This window comes from Cucumis sativus, chromosome 4 (assembly GCF_000004075.3).
Source record: "Cucumis sativus cultivar 9930 chromosome 4, Cucumber_9930_V3, whole genome shotgun sequence".
In the NCBI taxonomy this organism is placed as follows: domain Eukaryota; kingdom Viridiplantae; phylum Streptophyta; class Magnoliopsida; order Cucurbitales; family Cucurbitaceae; genus Cucumis; species Cucumis sativus.
In genome coordinates, this window is record NC_026658.2 from 16,103,385 (window position 1) to 16,124,663 (window position 21,279).

General features: G+C 29.0%; 3 protein-coding genes across 6 annotated transcripts; 2 read left to right on the forward strand and 1 right to left on the reverse strand.

The window, feature by feature from the left end:
- The first annotated feature begins 522 nt into the window (after positions 1-522).
- LOC101209807 lies at positions 523-2,180 on the forward strand. The gene is made up of 3 exons (XM_004149878.3): positions 523-761; positions 1,269-1,442; positions 1,804-2,180. Exons 1-3 carry the CDS (start codon positions 666-668, stop codon positions 1,894-1,896), a joined length of 363 nt encoding a protein of 120 aa, XP_004149926.1. The 5' UTR covers positions 523-665; the 3' UTR covers positions 1,897-2,180.
- Positions 2,181-3,791: 1,611 nt separating this feature from the next.
- On the forward strand, positions 3,792-8,765 carry LOC101209562 (aspartate aminotransferase, mitochondrial). 4 transcript variants are annotated; one of them, XM_031884756.1, is made up of 10 exons: positions 3,792-4,248; positions 4,351-4,436; positions 4,513-4,734; positions 4,817-4,922; positions 5,894-5,998; positions 6,087-6,259; positions 7,137-7,296; positions 7,382-7,477; positions 8,014-8,108; positions 8,334-8,765. In XM_031884756.1, the coding sequence occupies exons 1-10, from the start codon at positions 4,084-4,086 to the stop codon at positions 8,401-8,403; spliced, it is 1,278 nt and encodes a 425-aa protein (XP_031740616.1). In that variant the 5' UTR covers positions 3,792-4,083; the 3' UTR covers positions 8,404-8,765. The 4 variants fall into 4 exon arrangements, with proteins under 4 accessions (XP_031740616.1, XP_031740615.1, XP_011653716.1 ...); XM_031884755.1 differs by having other exon boundaries at positions 3,793-4,251; XM_011655414.2 differs by having other exon boundaries at positions 3,797-4,248; positions 4,528-4,734.
- Positions 8,766-13,053: 4,288 nt separating this feature from the next.
- LOC105435254 lies at positions 13,054-14,019 on the reverse strand. The gene has a single exon (XM_011655415.2). It carries the CDS (start codon positions 13,873-13,875, stop codon positions 13,375-13,377), a length of 501 nt encoding a protein of 166 aa, XP_011653717.1. The 5' UTR covers positions 13,876-14,019; the 3' UTR covers positions 13,054-13,374.
- Between the last annotated feature and the right edge of the window lie 7,260 nt (positions 14,020-21,279).

Consider the following 21,279-nt stretch of genomic DNA (forward strand, 5'->3'; position numbering starts at 1 on the left):
ACCACACATTTGCAAAAAGTTGAGTATACAATTAATTTGTAATTATAGAAACCAATTTGTTTATTGTTTACCTAAACAAATACGGTTGCCTAATTAATTTGAGGCTGAAATTAAAACCAAACTCATAATCTATCCTACAAAAAAATCTATATTACATTCCAAACTATTAGTTTACTAGATGATGATGATTTGGTTATTTATTTTTATAAATGAATCATCCAAAAGCTTAATTGTTTGGGTGTGTGATATAATAGTATTAGAGGAAAAAATCCATTCCCATAATATAAAGTATTTCAATTAATTTAATTTTATGATAAATTAGGATTGAAAAAGGAGAAATTGGTAAAGCAAAAATAGGGGGCAAGTCCAATCACGTAAATATATTCAAGTAAGTACAAATTTTGAATTTCGTAAGTGAAACGACAGAGTACTCATGCAAAAAGGAAAATAAAATTATTTTTTTCTAAATTAAAAAAAAAAAAAAAGAAGAAGAAGAAGAAGAAAGAAAATAGAAAAATGCAAATATAAATAAAGAGAAAACTGGTGGTCTACTTTGTTTCAAGAAGCTTAGCTTTCAACAAGAGAAAGCAAGAACCTGCGGTGGCGCGTGAACGAGACACACGGCGGGGTTTGCAATAATAATAAACATCTCCGGTGGCCGTGAAATGGGTTCTAGAGAGCGAAAGAAAGCAGCAGCAGCAGCACCTAATTCTTCTCATCACAACTCTAAAGAATTTCGTGCTTCCACAAGCTCTACTGCTGTACTTCTCTCTTCATTCTATCATTCTTAATTCTTCACTTTCTTGATTTTTCAACTCCTTTTTTCTCAAATTCGATCCCTCCGGTAAAAGTCGATCGAATCACGAGTTCCATTTGGTTTTCTCTATTCATCAATTTTTCTTTTTTATCACAAATTGAGAGTAGCTGGATATTCTAACCATTATAGTTACTAATATATTTGTACATCAAATGAAATCTCTTTAGTTGCTTCGTCAATTGATTTTCTAATGATGATTCAACTATGAATTGGTGAGAAATTAATAAAATTTCTCATGTTTTTGTTGGGCAAAAACTGAAAATTTTAACTAAACTCTCTTGGAAACATTAAAATAGAGAAGAGATTATATTATGTTGACTTTTCTTGAAGTAATATTGAATTTATTTATTAGAATCTACATTTATTAATAATGGAGAATTAATTAGTATCTGAATTCAAATTAATATAGTTGTTATTAATTAAATTAACCAATTTTTGAACATGTATGCAGGTGGTGAATGTGGAGAGTGTAGAGAGGGGTTTTCTAATAAATGTATTTTTGGAAAGAAATTCACCAGGATTGCTAGTTCGGATTCTAGAAGCCTTTGAGAAATTAGGACTTGGAGTCCTCGATGCCGATATATCTTGTTCCGATTGTTTCCAACTTCAAGCTTTTGGAGAAGAGGTCTCATCGCTCATAATCCTTGATTAAAAACATGTTACATCATTACATGTGAAAGTAACCAACATAAATAATAACATTTCTCCTTTTAAAATGCACATTTTTTTTCCTAATTGAAACTTTGATTCTTACCTTCATACCTACGATTTGTATCTTAAAACAATCGAACCAAAATCTTATTAATATAGATCATGATTACCTATCTTTTAAATGTATAATGTATCAAATATTACTATGTTTCTCATCTCTACACTTATAAAACATTTGTTTTGATCTTATTTCTTTCCATCAGTAGGTTAAAGTAAATCAAAGTTAAAAGTATTTGGGAGAATATAATATTGAGTTTTGTTTTGTTTGTTTACAGAATGAAGGGAGAAAAATCATAAAGGCCCAGGTGGTGAAAAATGCAGTAAAGCAAGCAATCAAGGAATGGAGTGAAAGTGATGGGCAAACATGAATTATATATCTATATATATAATTACAGTTATATTTATTTTTCTTCTTCTCTTTTTTCTTTTCTCCTAAACAGAACATCACTTCTGTGTATAGGGTAACCAAAATTTTCAACTCTCTTTCAAGTGTAGAATTTAAAACATCTTCAACCAAAAACAAAAAAAAAAACATGAAGTATTATTTCTTCCCAAAACCCTAAGAAGAAATTCAGAAATTTGTTCTTTTCTTTCCATTTTGTTTGTTCTAAAATTATATTATGTGTACTTACATTTTTATTTCCTCTTGTCACACTCTCAATTCTTGGCACCACTATTTTTCCACTCCCTATCTTTTACACTATTTTCATTCAATTCATTTTTATTCGAGTCATTTTACAAATTGACATCAAGAGATCTTCCTCTTCTAATTATGTTTAACTATAAAATATTAGTTAAACTATCCGTTTCTTTACATTCTTGTTTCTATAACTAAGTTAACTTTCATACCGAGTACAATCTATCTAACTTTAGTAAAAAGAAAAATTGATTCATAATACTGTTATTTTTTATTCCATCGTGTAAGAATAAGTCCATTAGTACCCTTCAATAAGCTATCTTTTCATAAAAAGTTGTAATAATACTAGTAAATTAATAATATGAATGAATATGTGATAAAGTTTAGGTAATAAATCTTAGTGATTTAAAGCTTTTTTTTTATTATTAAAATTGATCAAAATAAATCTAATTTAATTAACAAACCTCAAACTCGAAAATCAAAATTTTGATCTCACACCTAAGTACAATAGTTTTTAAAAGCAAAGAGTAACAACTATTTAAATGTATGTGATATATATATATTTTAAAGTAAAGTCCAAGGCAATGGGTAGATTGAAGATTTTTTAAGTGAGTCACAATTATTATTTTTTTTTTTCAAAGAATGCTTACAAATTTTTTTGAAGTACTAATTGTTGAGTTAATTAATTATTTATCTGAATCCAAGAGTGAATTGAGATAGGCTTTTAAAATATGATTATTATTAAAAGAAATAATAATTATAATTTGTATGGCCACTTCTTGTTTGTATATATAATTAACAATTTAGATGACGAAATCTTTCTTTCCTCATACGGCATTTGAGACCTACGTGGAATTTTTCTTTTCATACTATGTTTTTCTTTAATTTTCTCAAGTGAATCAACTTGTATTTAAATTTCTACTAGGGTCAAATGTTTGAATATCTACTCTCAAACCTTTAATATTACATAATAAACAGCCCTTGGTTTATTCCATATAGTTTTTGGTTATATATATATATATATATATCTTTTAATCATAGTGTGCCTTAATATTTGAGTTTTTTGGAATTTGTAATGAAATAATCATAGTATGCCCTAATCATGTAACTAGATTTCTTTTGATCATGTTTTGTATAAAGTTATGAATTTGTCACATTTACAACTACAAATATTGTGTTGGTGATAATAACAAGAATAATAATAAAGATAGCGAGTCTCACGTATTTTTGAAACACAATCAAATTGAACACTCTCTATCTCCCAATTAGATTGTAAATTTTAATTACACATTTAGAAGTAGAATCCACCCTTCTTCATGATTACAAATTACAAGTAAACAATAACATAGATAATGAAATGAAAGATCATTTTTTTAGATTACCATGAATGAGTTACATTTCACTAATATAAATGTGGCCTTAGTTTTCACTCCTAAACCCCATTCATACAATTAGATGGCCAATTAAAAAGGGGTCCAAAAATTTATACAATTCCCATTTCGCAACACAAACGGGGCAAGAAAGAGATTCTAAAGGCCGGCCCAACAAAGTATCTTTTCGAAAAAGGCCCACACAAATCGTTAATTGGGCTTTATTAACAATTTAGGCCTAGCCCAATATCACAAATTACTAATTGGGCTTCGTTAACAACTTGGGCCGTCTCTCACCAACCGATTCTCCATTTTTCAACTTCAGTCCCCCGGTTTTCTGAAACAGGCGGAGAAATTTATTCATTTCCATTGGCTGCCGGCGAACAAGAAACATCGGCGGTGTTTCTTCTTCTTTGTCAACAAAAATCAACGGAGAGGATCAGTCTCAGTAGATTATAAAGGAAAAGCTTTGTTAACCATGGATGCTCCACAAAACTTCAACTTCAGCTTCAGCTTCAACGGTAGTATTTATTCTTTGAACGATTGTAATGTGGAGGAGTTTGGTACCAACGAGAAGATGCATTTCAACTTCAACTTCAAAGCCTCTTATTCTCGGATGGTTCGATCACGTGAAACCGGCTCCGAAGGATCCGATAATCGGTGTTACCGAGGCTTTCTTGGCCGATCCAAGCCCTAACAAAATCAACCTCGGGGTGGTACTGAAGTAACTCTATTTTTCTCATTTCTTTTGAATTCATTAAAGTTTTTTGTGTTTTATAATTTTTTTTTTTTTTTGAATGATTCACTTTTGAAAGGGAGCTTATCGTGACGATGAGGGGAAACCGGTTGTGCTCCAATGTGTTAGGGATGCTGAATCAAAAATTACGGGGAGCGAGTTCTTGTAAGTTTCAGTGCTTTGTTTAGATTGAAAAACAAGCAAAGTTGAGTTGAGTTTTCTGGTTTGCTGAGTATTGCAGTTATTTTCATTATAGAGAGTCAATTTCTGCTGCGGTGAGTTCAAGATTTGTGGAGGAGAGTGTTGAGTTGATTTATGGAAAGAATTCAGATGTTATGAAGGAAAGGAGATTTGCCGGACTTCAGGCATTGTCTGGGACTGGAGCTTGCCGGCTGTTTGCTGAATTTCAGAGGCATTTCCATCATGATGTTCCGATTTTCTTGCCTGATCCTACATGGTCTAAGTATGTTTCTGTTTGTGATTCGATTTTCTTCAACCTTCTTTACTCTTGAACTATCTCTCTGAAATTTAATAATGATCTGCAGCCATCACAACATTTGGAGAGATGCTCAAGTCCCGGTGAGAACCTACCGCTACTATCATCATGATTCAAAGGGTTTGAATTTTGGAGCATTCATGGATGATATCAAGGTATGATGGAAATTTGGTGTTAGGTTTAAGGTTATTTTCTCTTCTCAACCTCCAATATATGATATTTATAGCGTATATAATGCAGTCAGGAATATGTGTTTGACAACCAACCTAGATTTAAAAAAAAAAAAAAATGTTTCCAAATTTTGTGATCTAAATGGTGAAAAATTTGTAAATAAAATGTGTACCCAAAATTTGAATTTTAAAACCAATAGGTGTTAAAAACTTTCAGAAATACACTATGTTATATAATAAACTCAATTATCTTTCAAAAATAGTATATATATATATATTATATAATGTTAACAAATTATATAATATTACAAACTAATAATTATATATAAATTTTTTAAAACTTAAATCATATTTATAAGTAATTGAATAATAGTTTATTGTCAAATATTTGTGGTAACTACGATTAGTTTTAGTTTTATTGCATTTTGAAAATGTATATTATCAAACACATTTTAAGAGATTGTTTGAATTAGAATTCAATTTCTGAATTTGTTGTCAAACACGTAGCTGTCAAATTTATGTTTCTAAACTCAAATCAAATTCAAAAAAACGAAAACATAAATTTGGATTTTTTAAAATATGGGTGGGTGTATGTAGTGTCTATAAGCTTTATTTTCAATTACAAAATGTTTACCAAATAGGACTCTATCAAGCCCTTACAATTTTATTTTTCTATTTAAATCCCTTTAATATTTGTTATAAATAATTTATTTAAAATCAATGACAGAGTATAGGAAGATTTTCTTTTTTGTTCTGTTTGCACAACAGACTGTTTCAACTACATAAATTTTATGTGTCAAACGGAGACCTTAGGACAGGCAGTAATTGCATCACACCTACAAAATGTGCTAAAAAAAATGTGAAATCTTAGTTAATTTCCTTTGATGATGTTTTTTCTTACAGTGACAAGTGAAACTTTCTGCTCTTAATGTCATTCACGTTCTTATTTGTTGTAGAATGCCCCAGAAGGTTCTTTTTTTCTGCTTCATCCATGTGCTCATAACCCAACTGGCATTGACCCAACGGATGAACAATGGCGAGAAATTTCGAATCAGTTGATGGTAGTTGCTAAGCATTTGATGGTCCTCTTCAACCATTGCATGATTATTGTAGACAATGATATGACTTGACTCCAACTTTGCGTGCCAGGTGAAACATCACTTTCCCTTCTTTGACATGGCGTATCAAGGTTTTGCCAGTGGAGATCTTGAAAAGGATGCCAAAGCTATACGGATATTTCTTGAAGATGGACATATAGTAGGATGTGCGCAATCCTTTGCGAAGAATATGGGTTTATACGGACACAGGGTTGGTTGTCTAAGGTTAGTTTCTATTTTCTAAAACAATTGTCTTGTGTTGTTATTAGTCGAAGTGCACATAGAATGACATTGAATATTCTCAATTGTATTTAATAAGAGAGAGAAATAGTTTATCCTTTTTTTTGGTGGATAAGGGACAGAACCCACTTCAATGGGAACAAAATGAACAAAAAGAGTAACAGCCTAAAGGACAAAGCAACATGGGGTGTTTAACACTTTTTTTTTGGTAGCATTTTGGTCCATGCAGTCTTTTACTACTGGGTTTTTTTTTTTTTTTTTTTGTCCATATAGTCTTTTAGTAATGGGTTTCTTTTTCCTATAAGTGGGGTGGTCTGATTTGATTTCTGACCTATTGGTCGATGACTTATATCTAAGCATTTACAAACTAGTTGAACAATATCCAAATTGGCTTTTAATAATGGTTTAGTCATTGTTCTTCAAATGTATATTAATTAAGTTCTTGGTTTTTGTTTGTAATGTGGCATATATAAATAGACAAATAATTGACCGAAGCGGATTGTCAAATCAAAACTTTAACTTAAAATGGCTTGATTTTTATTTTTGGAAAATGTGAAGACTGAATGGCTGTAGATTAAAGTATGAGGACTATAAGGTTACAAAAATCAAAATACTGAGGTATAATGTATTGAAGCTCGTTCTATTTTAACGTATTCACACTTTGGCCTGCATCATAATTCTGGCAAAGTTGGGTTTATAAGCTATTAGATAGTATAGGCGGGGAAGCATGATCTTAACTCTTAAGCCTTGTTCTTACTTTAGTATGATTGCGTTAAACCACTCTTAGGTCTTAAACTCTTTCTCTCACCTGTCTAGAATTCTTACATTATATCTCTTTGTTCAACTTTCTCCCATTTTCAAGTGTTCTTGCCAAAGATCAAAAGCAAGCGATGATAGTAAGATCTCAACTTCAGCGACTGGCCAGGGCAATGTACAGCAGCCCTCCCATTCATGGTGTGTTATTGGTCTCAACAATCTTGAGCGATCCACTTCTGAAGGCTGAATGGATTGAAGAACTGAAGGTAATGAATGACTAATTCTCTTAACTTCTTGATCACATGTAGAGGATACTGTTCTGATCTACTTTTGATTCCTCTATATTTCAAGGTCATGGTTGATCGCATTCGATCAATGAGAGCTAGTTTATTTGATCATCTTGAGAAATTGAGTTCTCCTCTCAATTGGGACCACATAGTTAAGCAGGTCAGTTCTGAATTTGATATTACAATTTTGGTTAACATTTCTATTCCTCAATTTCTATACTTGTAGAACTATTATTAGGTATTTCCATTGCATTCTAAAGTAACTACTATAATCTACCAATTATTATTGGTGGCATCCCAGCTCTCTGATTTCTTTCCAATTAAAATAATGTCCTTCTACCACATGCCCCATATTTTCAATTAGTATGATGACATTGACCCATAATGTGTTTTTTCTTCCCTTTTTTCCTTCTTTCTTGAGTACATCAATAAATGTGGGGTAGGAGAAGGAGAAAGTACATGTCAAATTAAGCTATGCTTGTGTTGGTGTCATGTTTTGGATTTTTTTTTTAATCATCGGAATGGCAGTTTGTAAGTTTTATTGAAGAAACCTTAGTTAAAGTATTGAGAGATCAAATTAACATATTGTTCAAAAGCATTAAAACATTAAAATGAAATTTACCTGAAGACTATCTGCGTTAAATTGTGATAAAGATGTTTAATATTTCTCTATTGACCAATTGTAACAAATTGTAGGTCGGAATGTTTTGCTATTCTGGATTGAACTGTGAGCAGATTGATCAACTGGCGAGAGATTTTCATATATATATGACTAAGAATGGACGTATGAGGTACCTCTAACAACAACAAACTATCATTCTCGTCCTTATATTTTAGATTTTATTTCATTTTCTGTGTTCCTTTGAAGTTAGTCTTTATCAAAACTGATTAAATAACAATAGTAATTTTCATGCAAGAAAAAAGAAAGTATGAAAATGAAACTAAAACGTTGAAACCAAAATAATATTTAAACCGAATAAGTAGGAATAACTTTTTTATCGTGATCTTTGGGGCAGCATGGCGGGTGTGACGACGGGAAATGTAAGCTATTTAGCAGCAGCGATGCATCAAGTCAGCTGTCATTAAAGGTCTCCAATGCAAGTTTCTAATTGGCCATCATCTCAAGGATAGTTCAATTAATGAGGATTAGTTTCTTACTGTTCAATCTACCTATACCAAATTGTATTTTTAGGCAAAATCTAATAGCTCAGCCAAGAAGCCATTTTTTAATCAGCTTTAGTGGTAGATACTGTATAGTATAGAAGCAGAAATGAACGAGTCTCGATGGCATCAAGTATGTATGATAACTTTAAGTTGTGTTGGTGGTTCAACCCCACCCACAATTATACACACACACACGCATATAATAGAAAGAAAAAAGGCCTGGCTTGAAGTGGCTAATCTATAACTTCAATTGGTGTATCAGATTTCTTGAAATTTTTGTCTTCTCTTCTCTGTGCTTATTTAGGTTTATGCAATAATTTCTTTCGTCCACAATACTTGGGCAGATTAAATGATAATTTTACTTGGGTGATTTTAAGTTGGATCTTAAATGAAATTAAGGGAAAGTACTCTTCAAATGGTATAAATTGATGCCAGGGTTAAAATCGATATAATTATTGGTTAATGATTTAATGGTTGTGCTAACATTTTTAGTTATATTTTTATATTTGGACAAGAGGATCAATGTTTTTGGTATATTTATTTCATATTATTTATGCTTTTGCCTACCTTTACAATACAATATACATAGCACCTGAATTTTGTTCTTGTTTTATGATAATTATTAATTGTCAATTATAGTTTAATTCAACCACAATCAAAGTTTCGTTAATCAGTTATAACAATTTTCATTGATGTTCGTGGACCTTTTGTCTTAAAAAATAAACAAATGTTAATTGAGGTAGATTCATGTTGATATTGTTTATATAATTTATTATTGAAGGAATGTACAATTTGAAGTTACTTACTACTGTTACTTTACACTGAATTATTTTACGTTGTAAGAAAACAGAAAATAAGAGATTTATGTAATGAAATTAATGAAGATGTCAATGTAGTTAATTCTGTGGTGCCAATAAAAAGTTGAAGTCGGAAGGGTGGGTGGAGAAAGGAATATTTGATATTGCATGGGTAAAATGAATGGTGAGAGGACCTATCGTGGGTCCTGTCTTATGATGGGTTTTTCGAATGGATGATTTAAAATTTGGTTCAACGTTATACTAGTCTGTAATTATTCACACCTAATGTAGACTATTGTACATGTGAATTAGGATCTTCCTCTTGCTCCTCTTAATTTTCATTCGGTTTTTCTGCTACTTGTACTCTATTTTCTTGGATTCTTCCTTTCAATCTTCCTCACTTGTTTCTCTCTCCTTTAGGGATTAGGCTTTTTGTTTTCATACTCTCTTTTGCCCTTGCTTCCTTTCTTTGCTCTATATAAGCAAAAGCGGAATCACACCATGCAAACAAATAATTAGGTTCATTTTGGTACCTTTCCTTAAAATTTATCAAGTTTTTTTCAATACCAATTTATCCAAAATCACTCCACAAAATATTAAATACATCTTAACTTGTTAATGTTATTAAAAAGGTTATTTGAAATATACACTATGTCTTCAACTTTTAGATTTGGGGCAAATTAGTTTTTCAACTTAAATTGTTAACGTTGTTTGATAAAATTGATTTTGAATAAAGTTGTTAAAATCACTTTTTAAAATCTGTAATGGTTATTATTTCATAACAAATTTTTAAAAAACTGCTCCTCTGGGTTGCAAGTTTTTTCCTTTGATTCAATTCCTATTCCTGTAAGTGCACGTTCGATCAGTTGAAAAGTTGTGTTAACCTTAGAGAACAATTGACATATGCAATTTAGCATCAAAGTCGTACTGAGTTTTGCTTTCAAGATAGTGGTTCGACACGATACAACATGATCAACATTTAGTGATGTTATCACAATAATTTAACATTATTTATCAAACAGTAGAACCTACATTTTTCAAACTTGAATATAAAATTTATAATTTGATTTCATTGTTGATATATATTTTTATAAAAGTGCATTTGTTTGTTATAGTTAAAAGGGATGGAAGAATTTGTTGAAGGATAATATATAGGAAATGGTAGGTATAGTTGTTTGAAGGAGCTTAAGAAATTGAAATTAGTTGTTTACATTGATGAGGAAAAAATAATTGATGTTGGATGGGGTAGCAGAAAAGATGATGCAAACATAAGTGTTTCAAATTATGATTCACATAAATAGTATTTTGTTCAAATTTTCCATTTTCAAAATTAAGAAATTTGGGAGTGGAAAATAAATATATTGATGCTAACAGATACCTATTTTCCTTTTTTTTTACATCAAATTACTTTTACAAAGGATCTTACTATGAAGTATTGCATTCTTTTGTGTGGTTTTTATGTCAAACACTTCAAACAAACTTAGAGCCCACAAACAATACATTCTCTCAATCTATATATATATTTTGTATACATTCATTTGAAAATAATATGTTATATTACACAGAAGAAGCTATCAGTGGTGGTAACGAATAGAAATCTATCATCGATAAAGGCTAATAAAAATTTATGTGTATCTAACAGTCGCAGAAATTGTTAAAAGTTTATTATTAATGTATCCATGATAGAAATTTGTACCGATTTATTAGTGATTCTTAATAGAGTTAGATAGAAAGTGTATCAGTATTTTTTTTTCTTTTTCTTTATGATTTTTCTATAATTAGTTTAGCATTTTTTGTATGGGTGTTTAAAATTCTTATTATTTGAGATGGTAGACATCATCAATTATTATCTTTTTTTCTTTACATAGCTTTGGTGCCAATTTTTAGTTTTCTTTTTCTTTTTTGTTTAGTTTGCTTTTGTTTTGCTTCACTCAAGCTATGAGCTTTGTCTTTTCCTTAATCTATAATTTTTCTATCATATTCCTCATTTTCTAATTTATATATTTCTATGGTGTGACATTCTTTACTTAATAAACAACATAGCCATAAGATGCAAAAATACTTTTACCATTTTATCTGTGGACAAATATTCATTAAGATATTAACAATATTATATAGAGCTTCTCATTACCAATTTTTAATTTTACTTTTATTAAGAAAGAGACCACAATAAATAATGGTGAGAGCTTCTAAAATAATAATACTAATAGTAAAATAAATAATAGTTTGAGTGTTGAGGGAAAAAAGTTTGTTTTTTTTTCTCTCAGATATGAGAAAAGTTTTGTTTATAAACGTGTAAAGTCACTTTTTTAATCTATCATATCATTTTTTTTTTAATATCATGTTAATAGTTTTTTTTACTTAGCCGACTAAATCAAAGTAAATCTAACTTATTAATTTTTTCTAAATCATATATATAATTTGTCATCTGATGAATTCTTTCTATTTTTTTCTTCATGATATGTGTTGTTATTATTATTATTATCATATGTGTCTTCCATTAGAGTGGATACATAAAAATGAGAGTTACTTCATATACATCTAAATATTTTTTCTTTTAATTCGTGGTAGTGTAAGATTCTCGTAAAATGTAAATCTAAGATTATCACTTTTGAACGGTAGAAAAGTAGAATACCAAGACATTTTTCAAGATATCTAACTAATTTTTTATACTCTTTTAAATTACAAATTCTGAAGTCTTTAGGTAACAATTTTTTTTTTAATTATTATTTTTTGGTTTATTTGATGCTTTTGAAAATCGTTTATAAACATTCATTTTTCTCTTAGATTTTCTGTTTATTTGTTTGCTACTTTATAGCAATGATTTCAAAATTCAAGTCCAAATTTTGAAAAATAAAAACAAAATTAATTTTTAAAACCATCTTTTTTTTAGTAAGAATTCTAGTACTTAAAAGATGTCAATCGTGTAAGAAAGTAGCAAATCAACTTAATTCTTTTTTAAGGAAAAAAAAAAACTAAACTAAAAAGTAAAATGAATAGCAAACCAGACTTAAAGACTAAAGGCCTCTTCTATGACATTTTTGCCCTTAATTTTCTATTATTATTATTTTCCACCCATTTTCTTTATTTTCACAATTTTATATATTATTTGAAAATAAATTAACTTAAATGAAAGAGACATTTTCAAACAAAAAAGATTAAAACTATTCACAATTTCTTTTGTTATATATTTTGTAAACCGTTTCTCTTTTATTATTTTACTATTTTTTTTGTCCACTGGAATTTCTTAATAAAAAAATTACAATTGAATTTATATTTTATATTTAAATTAAATAAAAAATAAAATATTTGACAAAATATTTATAATTCATAGAAAAATCAAATGTAATAAATTTTATGTTATGTTGTATCAACATAGTTTGTCAATTTTTGTATATTTTAAAAAACTCTTCGTAAAAACTTCAAACTAATATATAGATTTAATTTAAAAGAATATAGATAGAAAAATGTAATTATTTACAAAATATAATAAAAAAGAATTTAATAAATTTTATTATATTTTTGTAAATAATACCCTACGTAAGAATTTCTCCTAATTTTATTTATACCCATGAGGCATAAAATTAGCAGAAGTAAAATGAAGATATATAAATATAACATTAAATTAATTAAGACAACAATAGATGTGGTATAATTTTAAATTAGATTAGACTAAGAACTAATGTACTTAAAGATTTATTTATTATATTTCTGTTTACGACAATAAATGGGTGAGAAATGGGCTTAAAGATATTGTTTACATCAATTAAGTTCATTTTATTAAACACATCATTAATAAAAACAACATTCTCATACACAAATCAATAATACGAATGTGAATATTCCTAAACATTTTAGAAAATCGATGAAACACATAAATTTTTACAACCACAAATAAAAGTATTTCTAATAATTAAAAAGATGATTAGTTAAAGTTTATTGTCATTATTATTAATTTTACAAATTTTCAACCAATACCTTTGGCGTTGTCGATACACCAAATGCACAAAACCATTATTCTAAAAACCTTTACTCCAATTCCCATTCCGATTCCGATTCCGATTCCGATTCAGATTCAGAACCGTATACCGCCCGCTCACCTACCGATTCCGAAACAAAGAACCGAACTAGTAGCCGCCGCATTCTCTTCCTCCTTTTCAGTCGGAAACCGCCGCGCGGAACGTCGCCCTGTGAACTTCGCGCCGGCGGCCGAGTCGAACACGGATCCGGAAGACGACAATGAGGGGGATTTAGAAACGGGCGGCGGAGACAGGAGATCGAATTTCCTCTTGGAACTGAAGAAGATGTGAAGAAGAGAGAGGGATTTGGAACGTTTCTTGAGCGGTTTTTTGAGGGAATCGGAAAAGTAAGAAGGAGGAGGAGTAAGAGGAGGAGTTAGGTCATCGGAAAATCGGTGAATAGGCGTACCTGGCTGAGACTCCCAAACGAAGGGAACGGCGCCGGCCAATCCGCCGTAGTAGATTCTTGAAGAGTAATTGGCTCTGGAACTTTCTCGTGACAGAATTTTGGAGATGAATTTGTCATTTTGCTTGAATTGGAGAGATTTCTGAGGATATTCGGAGGTTTCACACACCATTATTATTAATATTGATAATTGTAAGTATGATGTTGAAGAAAAAGCAATGGAATCTCCGAATTGTTTTTCAATTTCTATCGGCCATTGTGTTTAGGGTCCCCAGGACTGTGTTTATAATGTGCATCAACACACACACACACACACACACACTTTGGTCCCCAATACCAAAAATATAAAATATAAAAAGGCCATTTTCTTTTTCTCTTTCAAAGGCTAAATTTGTCATTTAAACCAATAATTACATATAGTAATAACATTTTCATTTATATACTTTCAGTTTCCTTCCATTTTAGTTTACATCTAATCTCATTTTTTTCTACTTTAAAAGATACACAAATAATAATAATAATAATAATCTTTTTTTAAAAAAATAAAAATTCTCCACATGACAAATTTTTATTTGATATTATGTGCTACACATGCATAGGTGCAACCCAGTGTCACCTATATATTTTTCTTCCAATCATATTTTATTTCTTCAAATTCTAGCATATTTACAACCACCTAATTAGTCAATATTCTTTTTTCTTTTTATCTTTTATCTTTTGGTATATACAAATATCATTTGAGAAACTTTATTGGCTAATTAAAAATCATTCAAATACCAATTTTAGGCTTAGAATTTCAACCAGACTAACATTTATGACCCTGAATTGGTTAATTATAGTTGATAGATTATAAAATATTAAATAAGTTTTAATAGTTTATGTTTGATGGGTAAATTATTTTAGTTGATTGTTATAGTAGTTTTTATTTGGAATACAAATTATTTTAGTTTGAATAAAAATGAGTAAATAGAGAATAAAGAGAATATTGTAGATAATTTAATTAAAAGGTTTGAAAATAGTATTTGTTGTATTAGATTGTAGGTTATAAGTAGTTGTAAATACCATAATTAAAATTATGTGTTAAAATTGTTTTTGGGGTAAGTCCTACTTTGGTAATCAATCCCTTCAGAATTCCTAATTTTATTGCATTTTTATTAAAAGTTTTTCCATTTTATTAAAAGTTAAATGGATATTTGTTGAAATCACTGTTTTTTTTTTTTAAAAAAAAAAAGTCTAAATTGTAGGTGGGAATCAAATCAATGATCTTTTAATGATAAGAGTGTGTCATGTATTAAGTAATACTCAAGATTAGAATCCACATGCTATGGACCATGGCCATGTTCATAAATTAATAATCTAATGAGATACCATCAACTTTTGTTATGAAATTTTATCTTTCTTTTCCAAATTACCATGAACTTACAAAGAATTATCAGTAAGTTTGAAATTTTCAAAAGGCTAAGGGTCAGAATTAAGAATAATCTAAAAAGATCAAATAAAATGAGATATATTTAGTTATATATATATATATATATATATATGAGTAGAACCTTCAAAATTAATAATTAACTGTATGACGACATTTTTTAAAATTACAAATATATTATCGATGATAGATTTTATTGTTAATAAATTCTAAAATCAATCTGATCTAAATTTTTCTATATTTACAAATTCGTTTTTATTGTATTATATCCACTAATACTTTAGACCTAATAGCTATACCTGAAACCTCCTCATCACTAGCGTAGTTTAGCCTTTATTTCAATCATGTTTTTAGTTTTCTAGTTTTCTAGATGTTTTGTTAGGGTCAAATTATTGTAATTAAGTTTGATACTTTACTATATGCTACCTTGTAAATGTGTAAAACTTAATTTGATTTGCATAATATATTAATATTTAATATGTTACTTTGTATGATAAAAATATTTAATATGTTATTATGCTGCTATGTATAACAAGAATAATAAAGAGTGTCAAGAATGTAGGAATGGTTCTTTGATTTTGACTACTATTGAAAGAACATGTTGAGTGGTATTAAATCGAACTTTAAAAGTCAACTTCAACGAGATCTAGTAGTAGGTGTCCTAAACTTCTGTTCTTTCTTTTTGCATTCGTTATAACTCTTGAAAAATGGATTGATATCTATGAGTATTTCAAAGTGCAAGTCTTCCTTAACCAAGTTCTCAAACCAATCATGAGACTTTAAAAAATCAAACAATTGAATCGTAAACCGTTTTTGCAAGATTTTTGAATTATATATTTAAAAGGTATTTGGTCTATCGATTACATAACATAACTCTATCAATTTCAATAGAATTCATTACCGAGGGTTACACATTTATCAATGAATTGATCTTCCTCAATTTTAGCAAATCAAAACACTGTACATTGTTTGTTTTGAGCAAGAGTATAGCAACATGGAGATATTAAATTTGATTGACCTATATATAACGACATAGATTTTTTATTTTTTAAATCCTAATGACAAATTTGTTTAATATAAAATTGTATGTCAATACTTATTATAATCTTTTTCACATCTTGAAGTGACTTAAATACCTATACCACTATGACTTATTAAATTCCCTTTAATAAATACATGCAACTTGAAAAACTCTAATGTTACTACATTTTATTATCTTTAATTTGTAAAAGATAACTAAAGTTCGTGCCCATAAATCATTCATTGATGTGAAAGTAACAAAAAAAAAACAAAACAAAACATTTATTTATGTCATATTAGTTTCTTTTAATATTTATAAAATGAAGGATTCAAACTTACTATGTTCTTGAAAAATATACTAAATTGGTTAGTCATACATAGTTGGTTGATAAATATGGATTTATTTGGTTGATAAGATATTTTGATTAATATATGTGTTTGAGAGGAAAGAAGACTATTGGCTAATTCAAATTTTAAGTGAAAATGATTGTTGGGATTATTCAACTTTATCAGTTTTTAATGAAGAGATGAACAATATTAATAATAGATATTTCACATTTGAATTATTCTAGAGTTGACCATTTTTAGTTTTGTTGTTGAAAAGTAGGTGAAGAATATATATAAATTTTATATGAATTAGTTGAAGGATTATAGAACCCTATCAACTATATGTTAAACATAACTATAATCAATATATAATAGAGAATATGATATATGATTGAACACCTAAAACAAAGTTAAACCAAGTAAGATCTCTATATTTGGTTGAGTATGTTTATAATATCACAACGTGTGTGTATATATATATATATATATATCTCGACGTGATCAAATGAATCAATCATTATATCCTAAAAATCTATTAAAAAATTAACAACAGTATATATATATATATAATAAAATAATATAATCATTAAACACATTAGCTTTGCCTAAGGATCCATAAAACATTTTTTTTATAATTTTCAAGAAATATCCATATATCAACATCAAAATTTATGGATACTTCCATCAACATTTTCATAATATTGAGGTCATTCTACATTTTCAATCAACATTTATATACATTTTTTAGTTTAACGGTAGTTTTTATTCTTTATGCATCCAAATTTAATCAATGTATTTTCAATAAATCTTAAATTTAAGAAAAATTATTTTAAATGATAAAATTACTAAATATATTTATAAATATAACAAAATATCATCTATATGTGATAAACCGTGGTAGATTTTATCTATGATGAGTTCATCATGGTCTAAGATAGTTTACAGTAGATAGACAATAAAATTTTATTATAATATATATATATATATTGTTTTTGTTCATTAGTGTAATTGTATGGGTAAGTTTTAAAAGGTAGAATAATAGGTTTTAATATTTGGTAGATAGGAAGAAATAATTGTTGTTTGGTGATATAAAGAGTTGAAAACTAAAAGAGAAAAGGGGTGCAATAAAGGGTCACTTGAGAAAGATAAGTAATAAATTGAATGGAGTGGGACCTCTTTCTTACTTTATTCCCCACATCCTCTTAATTTTATACCATCAAATTACCATACACACTATCAAAAATAAATATATTTGTTAATTATTAATTATTAATTATGTATAAGTAACCTGAAAATAATAGCAAATATAGTACATCACCAAACAATTTATGGAAATGAAAAAAAATATAGATATATAGATATATATAGTATATCATATCCGATGTAATTATCATATAAATAAATAAATAAATAATTGTAATTTTTTTAAAAGTTATTGTAAATGATAAAACTATACAAATATTTACTAAATATGATACAAATAAACTTTAATAAAATATAATAACAACTTTTTTAGGAAGTTAAAAAGTTATTGTAAATGAAAAACTACTAAAATATATTTTACTAAATATGGATACATATGAACTTTGATAGTATAAGAAGTTATTGCTATTATTCTCTAACATTCAATGTTTTGAAGTGAAAATTGATATTTTTTCCTTTATCTTTTAATTATGATATATGTAATCAAATCTTTTACTTTTCATTTTGAGTATTGCAGAATTTCATTTAAAGGGAAATAATGTAAACATTTATTATAAGATTTTTTTAAAAATATAATAAACCGATAAAATATTTACATTGTATAAAACAATTTCGAAAATAAAAAAGATTCACACGCCTACAATGAAAAATACCAAAAATGTCCTAATCAACACGTGATTAATCTATCTCACGAGCACATGTAATTCTTATTCTAAATTATCATGATATCCGATCTTGTAGGAAATGGTACACGATCATGTAGGTAGTATTAACATTGGCCACATGCGCTCGTGTGTAATTTTTCTTATTAACAATTGTGAATCAAGATCGTTTAGATATTGGTAGAAGATCGCGAACCAAGAGCTAAATGAACGTGTACAAAAATCTAAACGATCTTGGTTTCAGATCGTGTACCAATATCGTTTAGATTTTGTACATGATCGTGTACCAAAATCTAAACATTTTTTGTTCAAAATCATTTACCAAAATGGTTGTTTAGATTTATTGCATGATGGTGTGCCAAGATTTTTTGTATTTGATTCAAGATAGTTTAGATGTTGGTACACGATTGTTTAGATTTTAAAAAGAAAAGATACGAGAGATGATGAAGATCGTATACCAAGTGAAAATTTGAATAAGTAAAAAAAGAAAGAAAAAAATATAAGAGATCCAGAGAAGAAAGAACTTCTAGAGGAGGAAATATCTCGAGACACTTCTGCATAATTGAAAAAATTGCAGCTAAGTACTATGACCTCAGGCTACCTTATCAGTATGGATTAGAAGACTAGTCAAACCTCGAAGCACCTTCATCGTGGATTGGTGTATGTGTTTGTTACTGTTTGTGGTTTCTTCATGAACTCATCGTGTTGTCGTATCATAGCAAACAACATGAGGTTGAAATGACAGGAAACAGTCTTTCCGGACTGTCTCGTTGGATGACTCTATTCTTAATATCATGCGTCAGTATATGTAGAAACATCGAGACCATCTCCTCTACATCAACGTCGACAACACTTGTCCTTAGTAAGTGACATAGAATGACAAAAGTTCTTCTAGTACTTTGGAGACAAGCGAGGTTAGACAGTAAAGAGAATAAAATAACGAAATGAGTTTTTCAGACAAACACAAGTAGCAGTAAAGAGACTATAACACACAAAATGTAGTGATTACGTATCGTACACTTTGGAAGAATGTTGATGTTCAAATGAAAAAACAAGGCTCGTTAAAATGATTAAGACAATGTCATCGCTTTATTTTCAAAAAGGTCGTGTTTCTAAGAAATTAAATCCATTCAATGTAACGAGCTGGATCTAGTTGTGGAAACATCAATATAAAGTATGAATGAAAAGAAGGTACAGTCGAAGTATGAGGATGAAAATGCATACAAACAATTTTAGAGAATGAACAACCAATAAAATCATAGTTCGCAACAAATAGTTCAATATGATTTGCAAGTTAATAGGGCTGTGTGAAAATGGTATATCATTGCATAAAGAAAGGAAGTCATGATCCATACTATGCCTTAAACAGAACACAAAACTGAAAGCAACTGCAGCCACACACATGATTCGTAACATGGATCTTAACTTAACATAGAAGGACGACTGAAACTTGAAAAAAGAAAAAGAAAGCAAAACAAGAAGGAACAAAGGAGGAAGCATGAAACGGCAAAAGAAATTATGCTTTTATTTCAATACGAAGAATGGTAAGGAAGAAAAAAAATATGTCAATGAAACAATTAAAAAAAAACAACAACAACACTGTAGTTTCTAATGGAGATGCCCAAATATGAACATATATGGAAACAATTGAATGAAAACAAAAGTAATCAAAAAGAAAAAAAATTCACACAAGTACTTTGTAATCCGAGGTACCCATTACAAAAGATCCCAAAATTGCAATACGAGGAATGATAGGAAGAATAAAAACATTTGATTGAAGTAATTTAAAAAAGACAACACTGCGGTCAATGAAAACAAAAGTAATAGAAAACAAAATTCAGACAAGTACTTTGTAATCCTCGTCATCGGCTTTGAAGAAAGCTCAAGTTCCGTAATCCTCGTCATCGGCTTTGAAGAAAGCTCAAGTTCCAACCGCTTATGAACCATACCTTGTTCGAACATTCCATGTGCACAAAATGGTAGTAAATATGGTGTAGCAAGTATTGAAATCAGTGGAAAAAGAAATATGCTCGGCAAATGGGAGTTCAAGCGGCAAGGGAAAGTGAAATGAGAGAAAATTGAGTCGGAATTGCATGTTCACCGAAAGAGGTGGTGAACATGCAAGTGTTTAAGTTTTAGAGGCAAAGTCTAAACCCATCCGTTCAACAAAACCGAAAGGGGAAACCCATTTGTTTCGGAGGCAACGCAGTCAGTGAAGCCTTCAACGAAACATTGAAGGACGAAGAGTGGGAGAGAGAAATATTAGGGAAAGAGGGATTTTCCCCCCACAAGAAAACGAATACCAAATAACAAGAACAGAAGAGGTTGAAGATGAGTTGAGGAAAAAAGAGAGATTTATTTTTCCTGACCATTAAACCAAAAACAGCGTGGTTGAAAATGATTCAAGAGACGACACAATGATTTTGTATAAAAATGGAGAAAGGATGAAACCGATTGAGGAAGGCGAAGTGGGTGTCGAGGACAGGTTGAAGATGAGTAGAGAAAGGATGAAAACTAGTTTAGATGGAAAATACCATACACAATTCATGAAGGGTTGATGATGGATTAAAGGGCAAAAATGGAAACCCCAAAACTAGGGTTTCCTTAAATAATCATCGTCCTTATTATTTCAATAAAATAATCATCGTCCTATAAAAACTTTTTTTTAAAACCACGAATTTTAATAAAATTTATTTCAAATATTATTTTATCTTAAGTTTAATTAATTTTGTATCAGGCAAATGATCAATCCTCATGTGTCATGAGAATAAATGATTGGAATAGAATACATTTGAAACAAATTCTAATGAAAAACTTATCCTAAGTTTAAGATTGCATACACTTTTTAAAATTGAAGGTTAAGATTGATTATATAGAAATTAAAGGTTTAGAATAAAAATAAAATATATTGATATAACCTAATAAATTTGAAGGTAAT